We start from the raw sequence: 10,528 nt of genomic DNA on the forward strand, positions 1-10,528 counted from the left end.
AAATGCAATTACAGTTAAGCTAAAACCACAGATTAAAAGGCACAGCGACTTTTTGCAGGTAGATTTGCCTAAAGGAAACAAAGTTTATAGCAGGCGCCGAAAAGGCTTCATCTCAAAAGGGAGGGGGTTTCAGAGTGTACTTGCTGCATCTACGTTTCTTGGACTCAACATGCCTAAGTTGCCGCATCTCTGTATGTAAAATGAAAGCCTTATAATACTATTTTAAAAAAAATAAACCACAGTTCTCTTTGGCTCACTCGCTCCCCAACCCGTCCTCTCAATTCACTTCTCTTCAACTGTGCGCACTAATTCTCCAAGCCTATGGGTCTACTTTCAAATTTTGCTAAGGGGTTGGTAAGGCGCTCCAGCCAATGTAGATTGCTCAAGCAGCATTTGAAAAGTGAACTTGAAAATCCCTCCTCCCCAAAAGCCGCATCCCCATTGGAGCGCTTCTATCAAAGGAAAACGCACCGGCCAATTCGCAGCCAGGAGGGGCTACCATATAAAGGTGCCGAAATCCAGAATACCTGGAGCTGACCTTGAGGAGCAAGGGTATTATTTCTTGCAAGCGAAAAGCAGCTTTGTTGGAAGAGAGCGAGGCAGCGCTTTTGCAAGATGAAAACTACCAGCCGAGGTAAGAATAAAATATTGTTTAAAAGAGTTTTAGTTCACTTTTAAAAAATGTTCAAATGATTGATATAAACGACGGGTTTTTTTTAATAAATGAAGGTTGTTTCTGTTTCTGGGTCAGGATCAGGATGTAGGGAAGGCTTTCAAAGACCCATTTGTGGTAGCAGGGGCGGGATCACACAGGCGCTCAAATGTATTCGGTTCGAAACATTTCGCGAGATGGGTTTGCACATCTTTACTTGTAAGCATGAAGCTTTTACTGCATTTTACTGCATGAAGCATTTACATACACACTTTCTGAATGTTAAATCCCTTTCACATAAACGGGATTAAATTTCCCAATAAACGTGGTTAGGATCAGTTGCTTACGACAAAGGATGGCAGGCGTAGATATAAGAGTTAAATTCTTACGCTTTGGCTTGTTTTCATTCAAGCCTTATTCCGAGCATCAGGAAGTTTATTTGAAGGCCACAAAGTGCGTGGATTTCAATGCCAGGTACAAAAGCCGCCCTGTAAAAAGCGAAGGCGGTTGTACCGGTAAGAATTGCCACTCAAGCGTTTGAAAGCGGTGGTCGTTTTATGCAGTGTAACCTCAGAGAACGCCCGATTGAGCGGGACTTACTCCCGGGGTCTAGTGCAGGCGTTGCAGCCCTGAGCTTTCCATGTCGGGAGGAAGATCTGGAAGCGTAGCTTCAGTTTCAGCCGAGCGCTTCCTTCAGATTTGCGTCTATGTCTTTTCCCAGGAGGAAGCTACCCCAAAGTCGGAGAAAGGAGAAAAAGGACTGTTTTTAGCACATCTCACGTCGAGCTTCTAAAAAAGGAGTTTGAAGAAAACCTGTATCCCGGATATGAGACTAGGGAGGCGCTGGCAAGGCGCATCGGAATCGAAGAAGATCGTGTACACGTAAGAATCGGGATGGTGGGGGCTCCTAGAACTTCCCTAAACCGCACATACTGGAACAATTTAAAACGCTCAGAATAATCCTTGCGTAGTCGAAGGCCTCATCCTGTGCCTCCGAGCTTATCTCGGAGCTAACTTCCTCTTTCTTGGCTTTTTTTTGGGGGGGGGTGTATCGTGGATGTAAAGGCTTTTTGTAAAGGGTGGGTGGGTTGTGCTCCCTCCTTTTCAAATTTAGGAAGAAATTGTGCCCATACTTCTTCAGAAATCATGGTTCCTGATTAAGGCTTCATTTTCCTTCCCAGTAAATTTATGCACAGCACACATTCATTTGGCACATTTGATACAGATTATGGGTTTAAATCAGGCTGGGGCCTGGGGGGCGGGGTAGAAAGGCGGCCGAAGCAGCGCTGCGTGGAGCGCCGCGGACCACGGCAGGAGGAGGTGGTTTCAAAGTGCTACCCTACGGTACAGGAGGAAGAGGATTCAAAGTGCTACAGAGGCAAGCCGCCGCCGCCTCCTCCTCCTGCCGCGGCTCAGCACCCTCCTCGCGAACGCGCAACTCTGAGGAGGCTTTATGCACCTCTCCTAAAACCGACACCCGCTGCCTCACGCTGCGCGGGAAATGCTTTTTGCCTCTGGGTCCCTTCTCGCTCTTTTCTGGCGCCGAATCAAGGCCGCGACCCTCCCCCCCCCGCGCTTCCCTTTCTTCCCTTTCTTCCTTCTTTCTCCCTTTCTGTCTTCACTCCCTCTTTCTTTTTCTTTCCTTCTTTATTCCCTTCCTTCTTTCCTACTCTTCGTTCTCTCCCCTCTTTCCTTCCTCTCTCTCTCCTACTCCCTCTTTTCTTCCTTCCTTCCTTAGCTCACTGTTCTAGCACCCGTTAATTCAACGGGCTTCCTAGTTTGGAAATAATGGGCATTTGGTTCTCTCCTTTCTTCTGTTCAGGTCTGGTTTCAAAACAGAAGAGCCAGAACACCAAAGAGGATTGGTTCCAGGATACGGATTGGAAACCGTGCGACAGCTCCTTATAGCCACAGTGAGACAACCAGTCCAAGAAGCAGCCAAGACAGCAGCCCAGGAAGCAGCCAAAATATTCACACACAACAATATTACCAGCCACACAACTTTCATTATGCTGAAAACCATAGAGGAGCAGGATTCTGGCAGCCACCTCTCAACAACACACAACCAGAAGAGCGCCTCTATTCGCCGCAACAGCAGACCTCCCTGGAATTGAACCAGCAAGTTGCTATTGGTGGAACTGGACTTTGTCAGACATCTCAGGCAACTAACTATCCAGTTCCGTATTATGGTGCAGAGATTGAGAGGCAGCCTCCACCGGCTGCTAACTTCTGCATTGCATCAAACAGTTACACTCCTTGGTCTGCAATGGGGAATTACCCAGTTGCAAATCATGCACAAATGCTGGATGTTGATGGAAGTGTTCCGGACTCTCAGTTAATCTCTTTAAGTCAGGTTTCAGAACAAAGGAGCCAGACTGCCAAAGAGAATTGGTTTCAGGGCAATCATTTAGGATGAGAACCTGTAGCATTAAAGTTTATGCAACAAAACAAGCTGCCCAGGAGTCTTACTTCATCCTATGCAAATGCTGCTTGAAAAATACCAAAAATAGACATCAAAGAAGTCCTTTTCCAGATTAACATCCCAACTCCTTCCTTGCTATCCTGTACATATTTTACAAGCTCCCTCTTTTAATGCATTTTAATGTATTACTTTAATGTTTTGAATAAAGTTTGCTCTTTTAATAGCTTGTCTGGAGTCTTCATTTAACTTTCCATTTACTGAAGCATTCACTTTCCTGTGTGGAAGCATATAAACATGGGCTTAAATTTTCCATAGAAAAAAGTCAGTTGTGCTGTACATATGGCTCTAGAGATAAAAGGTCAGGTCTACTAATGACTGAATATTCCTGAGACACATTTTAATGCACCAATAACTTTCTGTCCCTTTTCTTTCCTTTTTAAGTTTATGTTTCTGAGGCTAGAGTAGGTGGCAATAAATGTGGTGGAAAGTTGCTTTATTTTCTTTGTATGCAAAAGTATATTTGTAGTCCCTGGTATAAATAGATTTAGTAACACTTTCCTGTGTTAATAAGTTTGGTTTCCATTAATGAGTTTTCCAATTTTTGAAAAATGGAAGTTTGAGATGGGGATATAAGGTTTAATTGGTTTTTCTACCATGAGTGTGTTAAGTTGCTCTCCAAAGCTTTAAAGACATATAAGTTTAGCTTGTATGTGCCTTAGCATGCAACATGGGCATTTATATCTATTAAAAACTTTGTGGGGGGATATTTTAACACTTTATTTAATTTTCTTGCTCTTAATTCCCCCCCCAAAGGTTTGTGCTCTACTGCCTTCAATGAAGCTTTATAGGAGGGTTGCCTGTGAACTAGATTGTGCCTAATACAGTTTGCCTTCTATGATGTTCAGCCTTAATTTAACCAGGTTTAATCATAATAAAATAAGTCAGTTAATTTTAGATTCTAAATTGGACCCTCTTAGGACAACTAATTTAGAAGTAAGTTCCACTAACTTAATAATACGCAACCAAACTGAGCAACTTCCACATCAATTGCAAGATCTAAAATAAAAATACAAAAAACCGAAAGCAACAACAGCTGCAACATGCTCCCCACCGGCTGCCCAGCAAGAATCCTGAAAACAACTGAGCCCAAGAGTATAAATCTATCCAAGCCTAAGACATCTCCAAATGGTTTTTTCAGGCTTTTTCACAAATGATGCTACATTATTGGCATATTGTTATGTTCTCTGTTCATTTGATTATATATTCAGATCTAAATGGTTCTGCTAATGCAGCGTTTCTCAACCAGTGTTCCGCGGCACATTACTGTGCCGCGAAACACTGGCTGGTGTGCCGCGACGAGAAAGGCGATTTGCACTGTCACGTCGCTGACCCGCCGGAAAGGAAGCCGGCCGCGTCGTGACCCGGCCGGCCTCCTTTCCGGCGAGTCAGCGACGTGTATTGGCGGCCGCCAGGCACGTGACAATGCAAATCGCCCTCCTGGGGAGGAGGAGGCAGGCGGGGAGGGCTGCGCAGGGCTTCTCTTCGCCGGGCCAGAGCGGCGGCGGCTGCCTGGGGTGGCTGGGAGGGAGGCGGCGGCAGCTGCGCGCACGTGTCTGGCCACCTGGAGTCTGTCCCCGCTCGCTCCGCAGGCTCTGCGCCTGGTGGGTCCGCCTGGCTACCGCGCAGCAGTTCTTCAGCGGCATGCTTTACCGGTACGTCTCCCCTCCAAACTAAGCTAAATATAGGGCGGCACACCAAGTTGGTGTGCCGCGGGATGTTTTTTCATTGAAAAGTGTGCCGTGGCCCAAAAAAGGTTGAGAAACACTGTGCTAATGGGTCAGTGGAAAGTGCGAACAGCAGTGGAGATAGAGGACATCTCTGTTCAGTTCCTCTACCGTGTTTCTCCAAAAATAAGACACTGTCTTATATTTATTTTTCCTCAAAACAAAACAAAACACGGTGGCTTATTTTCAGGGGATGTCTTATTTTGGGGGTATGGCTTATTTTCGGAGAAACACGGCACATAACCTGCACGAGTCTAAATTTACTCCATTCACTGAGACATAGGCTTTAGGGTTGGAATATATTACAAATCCATGTCATAAAACCTCACTTGCCCTATCCACTACATTTCTTAACACTACACCAGGCATGTCAAACCTGTGGCCCTCCAGATGTTTTGGACTACAATTCCCATCTTCCCCAACCACTGGTCCTGCTAGCTAGGGATCATGGGAGTTGTAGGCCAAAACATCTGGAGGGCCGCAGGTTTGACATGCCTGCACTACACTATGGAATTTAATGGGGCTGGGCACTAGATTTGGCAGATCAAACTGAATCTAGTGGTTTTGTCCTAGTCCTACCCTGATATAGGACCAGATCTGGGTTGGTTGTGATCTAGGTTGGGATAGGGCTGCGCTGGGTCAACATCTTTGTGTGTGTGTGCAAGACCAGCCATGGAATTATTGTCACAAGATGTGATTATGGCTGTCAACCTAGATCGCTTTCTCAAGAGATTAGGCAAATTCATGAATGCTAAGACTATCAGTGGCTACTAATTGTTATGGATATATGCTATCAGAGGCATATCAATTGCTGGGAAAGAACAGGGGGAAAGGCTACTCACCTGACCTGTGTCCTGCTTTTGGTATTGCATTGAGATATGGTTGGCTACTGTGTGACCTTATACACAGAAAAGTGGTTACATATGCAGAGATTAGATGTGATACGAGAGATCTATGAATAAAATAGCTACAAGTAGTTCTTTAGTTGCCAACTGACCAGATCTTCTTCCAGAATCATTTGCAGTTAAAGAAATAAAAACAAGCATTTCTTTACTGATTCTGTATGTCCCTCATCCTTTTTTTTTTTAAAAAGCTGCTTTCTCTCTCTCCCCCCCCCCCCAGGTGAAGAGTACTGTATCCATTGTAAATAAGCTCATTAAAAGCAAAAGTAGCCATGCTGGGCCATTAGAAAACAACAACAACTCCACAATCCACAGTAGGGTAATGTGTTTATTGAAACCAACAAGAATGCCACAAAAGTATGGCAAGCTCCCCAGAACTCTTCACCAGAAAAGGTGTTTCACAAAGCATGGGATGAAGGAGATCAGGGTTTCTTTCTTATTTAAGCACAAGAAGATGTTGTAGTCATGAGATGCCATTCATTTGAGGCAGTAGAATCTACCACAAAAGTTAGTACCAATCTTTTCAATTCTGCAAAACCTAACAGAAGAGTCTTGTAGCACCTGAAAGATTAACAATTTTATTATGACACACACAATATAATTCACTTCTTTGGATGCATAAAGTATTAGCCTGAGTTGCAGGGACACAATTGGTGGGGAGCTTGTAAAAAGAGATAAGAGGAAAACTAAATGCTGAAATATACAGTTGAGGATAATGACCTTTTTAACTGTAATGATTCACCAAAAAGGTAGTTGATAACACAGATATCCTTGCACTGGTAAGCCAGTTTTTAGCAGATCTAGTGTGATTTAAAAAAATGTAAACCCAACACCTATTGTATGGATTCCATCTGCAGATGATAGCACTGGTGCATTGTAATACAATGGTCTCATGATTTGAGGTCACTTCATTCAATAATGAACACCTTAAGGTCAGTGACAGAGCATCCTGAGAAGCTGAAATGTTCCCTCATTGGCTTTTCTATACTGCCATTTCAGATTTGTACCCATTCATTCTTTTGCATAGACCGGCTAGAAGGTCGCTGTTGGCAACCGATGGCATACATATATTACTTTGGAAGATGAGCAGGTGAATTAGCCTCTCAGGTTGTATTGACATTATTAGCTCCTGTAATAATAATGTTAATGTTGGTATCTGGCTCTGCCACAGCGCCTGGTCCCCCTTGTCCGCATATCTGTTATATGGCCTGTACTCATGAATAGGTGTTTCTAGGTTAATGGGCTGTCTGAAATAAAAGGCCTGTGAGAGGAAAGTGTCACCAATGCATCTCAGATAGAAAAGGTAAAGATTTTAAAACAAAAACCAACTTCTTATAATTGCAACAGTAGAAGTTGGCCTTCTCCCAAGCTGGTGCCCTTCAGATGGACTACAACAGGTTTGCGGGCTGCGGCTGATGTGAGCTGCAGTCCAAAACATCTGGAGGGCACCAGCTTGGGAAAGACTGAGACGAGTAGTGACTGGTAACAGAAAGTTGTGGTGTTCCTGTTCAGGGCTCCAGTGAGCCTTAATTAGGAACCACATAGTGGTCTTTCACAGTAGTACAGGGTGGCAGGGTTCATCCTTACCCTCCACTCTTTGAAATTACTATTATTATTTATTGCACCCACCGGTATATTCCACCAAAGCATTGTCCCACAAGTGTCAGTTCCTAGTTTTCAAGGCTTCACCACACTGCAGCTCCAGTCAATGCCCTTTGCCATAGTTGAAGAACACTCTTGCGGAATCCCCTATGAGCAGAGGGGGGCACTCCTCTACAATGCCGGCTCACCCATGAGGTGAAGCGACTGCCAGGCGACAGGATCCACCGCCTTATTCCTGATGTAAATCTTCCTGGGGGCGGGGGGGAAGGTGCCCACCTCAGGTGCCAAAGGGTCTTGAGCTGGCCCCACCCCACTCCTTGCTGGTTTGCCCAATCTATTTGAGGACTCGAGCAGCCTTGTTCAATTAGTTAAAACTCCCAGCGGAGAGATCGATTGGGTATTCCATTAACTTTTTATTATGGGACAGCCCTCCCAGACACCTCCAAAAAATTGGCCTGTTTTGCCAAAGAGCAGCAACTTTGAGGAGAAATGACTGTGGAGACGGCAGGTTACATTCTCCTGGGAAGCAAACTCTCCGTCTGACAGAACGTCTGGTTTCAATGATTATTTTATGTATTTTATTCTGCCTTGATTTTCTCTTCTGCATTTTCTCTTTTGTAATGGCTTTGGGCTGACAAATAAGTGATGAATAAAAATAATAATAGTAACAACAACAACAACAATATAGTCTTTTGTCCCTGTTGTGACAGGGCAAAGCGGTGTTGGAGGGGGTCACCCTCTGGGTCAGATTTAGGTTTGATGAGGCCCTAACCTACTGAAGGTAATGGGGCCCTCTGTATGTCCAGCTGCCCTTTGTCAACAATAAATTGTCGCTGTTTTTTGTGTTGAATATATGCTACTAGCTGGCCCTGCCATGCGTTGCCGTGGCTAATCCCTGTGACTGCCACCACCTTGTGTCTATCCATGACATATCCCGCCCCCTCCTCGCCCCACCTCCGGGTCTCCCCTGTGATTCCCCCCAACATGTCCCATCCCATGACGTATCCCACCCCTTGGGTCATCCCTGTGACTGGTCCCACCGTGTCCTGACCTATCCCGTCCCCTCCTCCCCCCAACCCCCACCCAGGCGAGTCAGTACCTCCATTTGGCCTAGTCTGTAAAGGCTTCGGCCTAGTATATAAACGGTAGCTGAAGTGCTGTTGAAAGCTGATGTGTTTTGGGACATGGGTGGCTAGGGGAAGGATCCCGGTGTGGCCCTTTGTGGAGGAATGGCCGTTCTGGCAGTTATAGCATATTGGTTGCTGAGACGCAGGTTAGGCCTTCTATTTCCCAGGATGCACTCTGTCCCACCCTTGGAGACGCTGCTTCTGGGTTCTATTTCCCAGCATGCCCGGCAGTGTCTGCTGTATGAGTTTTGAGGTCCACAAAACAGGGTTTTACCTTGCGCTGGGGTGTCATCTGTGTACACAAATATTATATGGACACTCGGTTATTCACATGTGACGTTGTGTCCAAATTTCATTGTCATTGGTCAAGCGGTTTTGGTGAGGTGGAGAACATGCCCCTTTTACAGTACATTTCTACCGTATATATATAGATACTAGTGTCTTCAGCCCGTTAAATAAACGGGCGCTAGAATGCATGCCGGCTCCTCGATCCGGTGCTCCGCGCAGCGCTGATCAGCGCCGACCCGGCAGGCCGCCAGATCAAGGAAGCGGCCTGCCGGGTCGGCACCCAGCAGCGCTGCACGAAGCACCGGGGGACTGGCGGCAGGGAAGGCAGGCGCTTGCTCTATTGCCTGCCTGCATTCCCCACTGCCTGTCACATGAAGATCGGCGGGCGCCACTTGCCGGGGTTTGTCAACCCCGGCAAACAGCGCCCGCCGATCTTCGGCTGTCCCCCGATGCGCTACGGCTCGGGGAAGCAGGCAGGGAGACGCAACAGCCCGCAGCTTCCCGGGCTGTTGCGTCTCCCTGCCTGCTTCCCCAAACTAAAGCGCGCGGGGGACAGAGCCGAATTGCGGCGCGGGGGGGGGCTTTTCGCTGTTTGCCTTCCCCGAGCTAAGGGGGAGGCAAACGGCAAAAAGCCCCCGCCACGCCGCAATTCGGCTCCGGGACTGGCTTGGCGGTGGCGGGAAGAAGGGGAGGAATTCCTCCTTCTTCCCGCCGCTGCCAAGCCAGTCCCCGAGCCGAAGTGCGGCGCGGCGGGTGCTTTTCGCCGTTTGCCTCCCCCTTCACTCCGGGAAGTCAAACAGCGAAAAGCCCCCGCCGCGCCGCACTTCGGCTTGGGGACTGGCTTGGCGGCGGCGGGAAAAAGAGGAGGAATTCCTCCTCTTCTTCCCAACTCCGTCAAGCCAAAGCCGGCTTCCCTCGGCGCCCGCTGCCGCTTCGGCCGAGGAAGCGCCGTCCCATGCCGGAGGTGCGCGGCAAGGCTGCCGGGGGGAGCGCTTCTTTCCCCCGCCGCCTCGCCGCGCACCTCCAGCATGAGACTAGGCTTCGGAGCGGCGGTTGGCGGAGCGGCGGTTGGCCGTTGTCCCTCCGTCCAATCCCCGTGTCTCTGGGGTACATGCGCAGTACCCCAGGGACACACGGGACAACTGGACGCAGGGACAACTTGGACATTATTATATAGGATGGTAATTTATGGACCTAATAGGTATCTAAAGCCATTTGCACGTAACAAAATATGCAGAATGTAGACACTCTATATATAGAAATGATCAAACCAGGGATATTTTAGGGAGCAGGCTAGCAGACGGGGCCCATGACTTACATCAGACATCCCCAAACTGCGGCCCTCCAGATGTTTTGGCCTACAACTCCCATGATCCCTAGCTAAGAGGACCAGTGGTCGGGGAAGATGGGAATTGTAGTCCAAAACATCTGGAGGGCCGAAGTTTGGGGATGCCTGACTTACATCATAGGAACCTACACAACACACAACACTGTTGCTGTATGGTTTTTATTTTATTTGTTTTTTAATCTTATATTTTGGAAACGTACATCCAGTATTTTTTTCCTTTATTTTTTGGGGGCCCCCGCAAGAGAGTGGGACCCTAAGTTATAGCTTTTACAGCTTAAACGTAAATCCGGCACTGACTCACCCTATACCTGCGTCTGAAATCCTTTCTTATTGTTCAGGGAAGGGCTGAGGCTGGTTTGGACTGAGAACACACACACACACACACACACACACACACACACAC

At 47.2% G+C, this 10,528-nt stretch overlaps 1 protein-coding gene across 1 annotated transcript; it reads left to right on the forward strand.

Annotated features, from left to right (window-relative positions):
* Positions 1-405: 405 nt before the first annotated feature.
* Positions 406-3,068, forward strand: LOC148685594 (uncharacterized). The gene is made up of 3 exons (XM_088669782.1): positions 406-634; positions 1,374-1,534; positions 2,475-3,068. Exons 1-3 carry the CDS (start codon positions 616-618, stop codon positions 3,066-3,068), a joined length of 774 nt encoding a protein of 257 aa, XP_088525908.1. The 5' UTR covers positions 406-615.
* The last annotated feature ends 7,460 nt before the right edge of the window (positions 3,069-10,528 follow it).

This window comes from Zootoca vivipara, chromosome 5 (assembly GCF_965207765.1).
Source record: "Zootoca vivipara chromosome 5, rZooViv2.hap1.1, whole genome shotgun sequence".
NCBI lineage: Eukaryota > Metazoa > Chordata > Lepidosauria > Squamata > Lacertidae > Zootoca > Zootoca vivipara.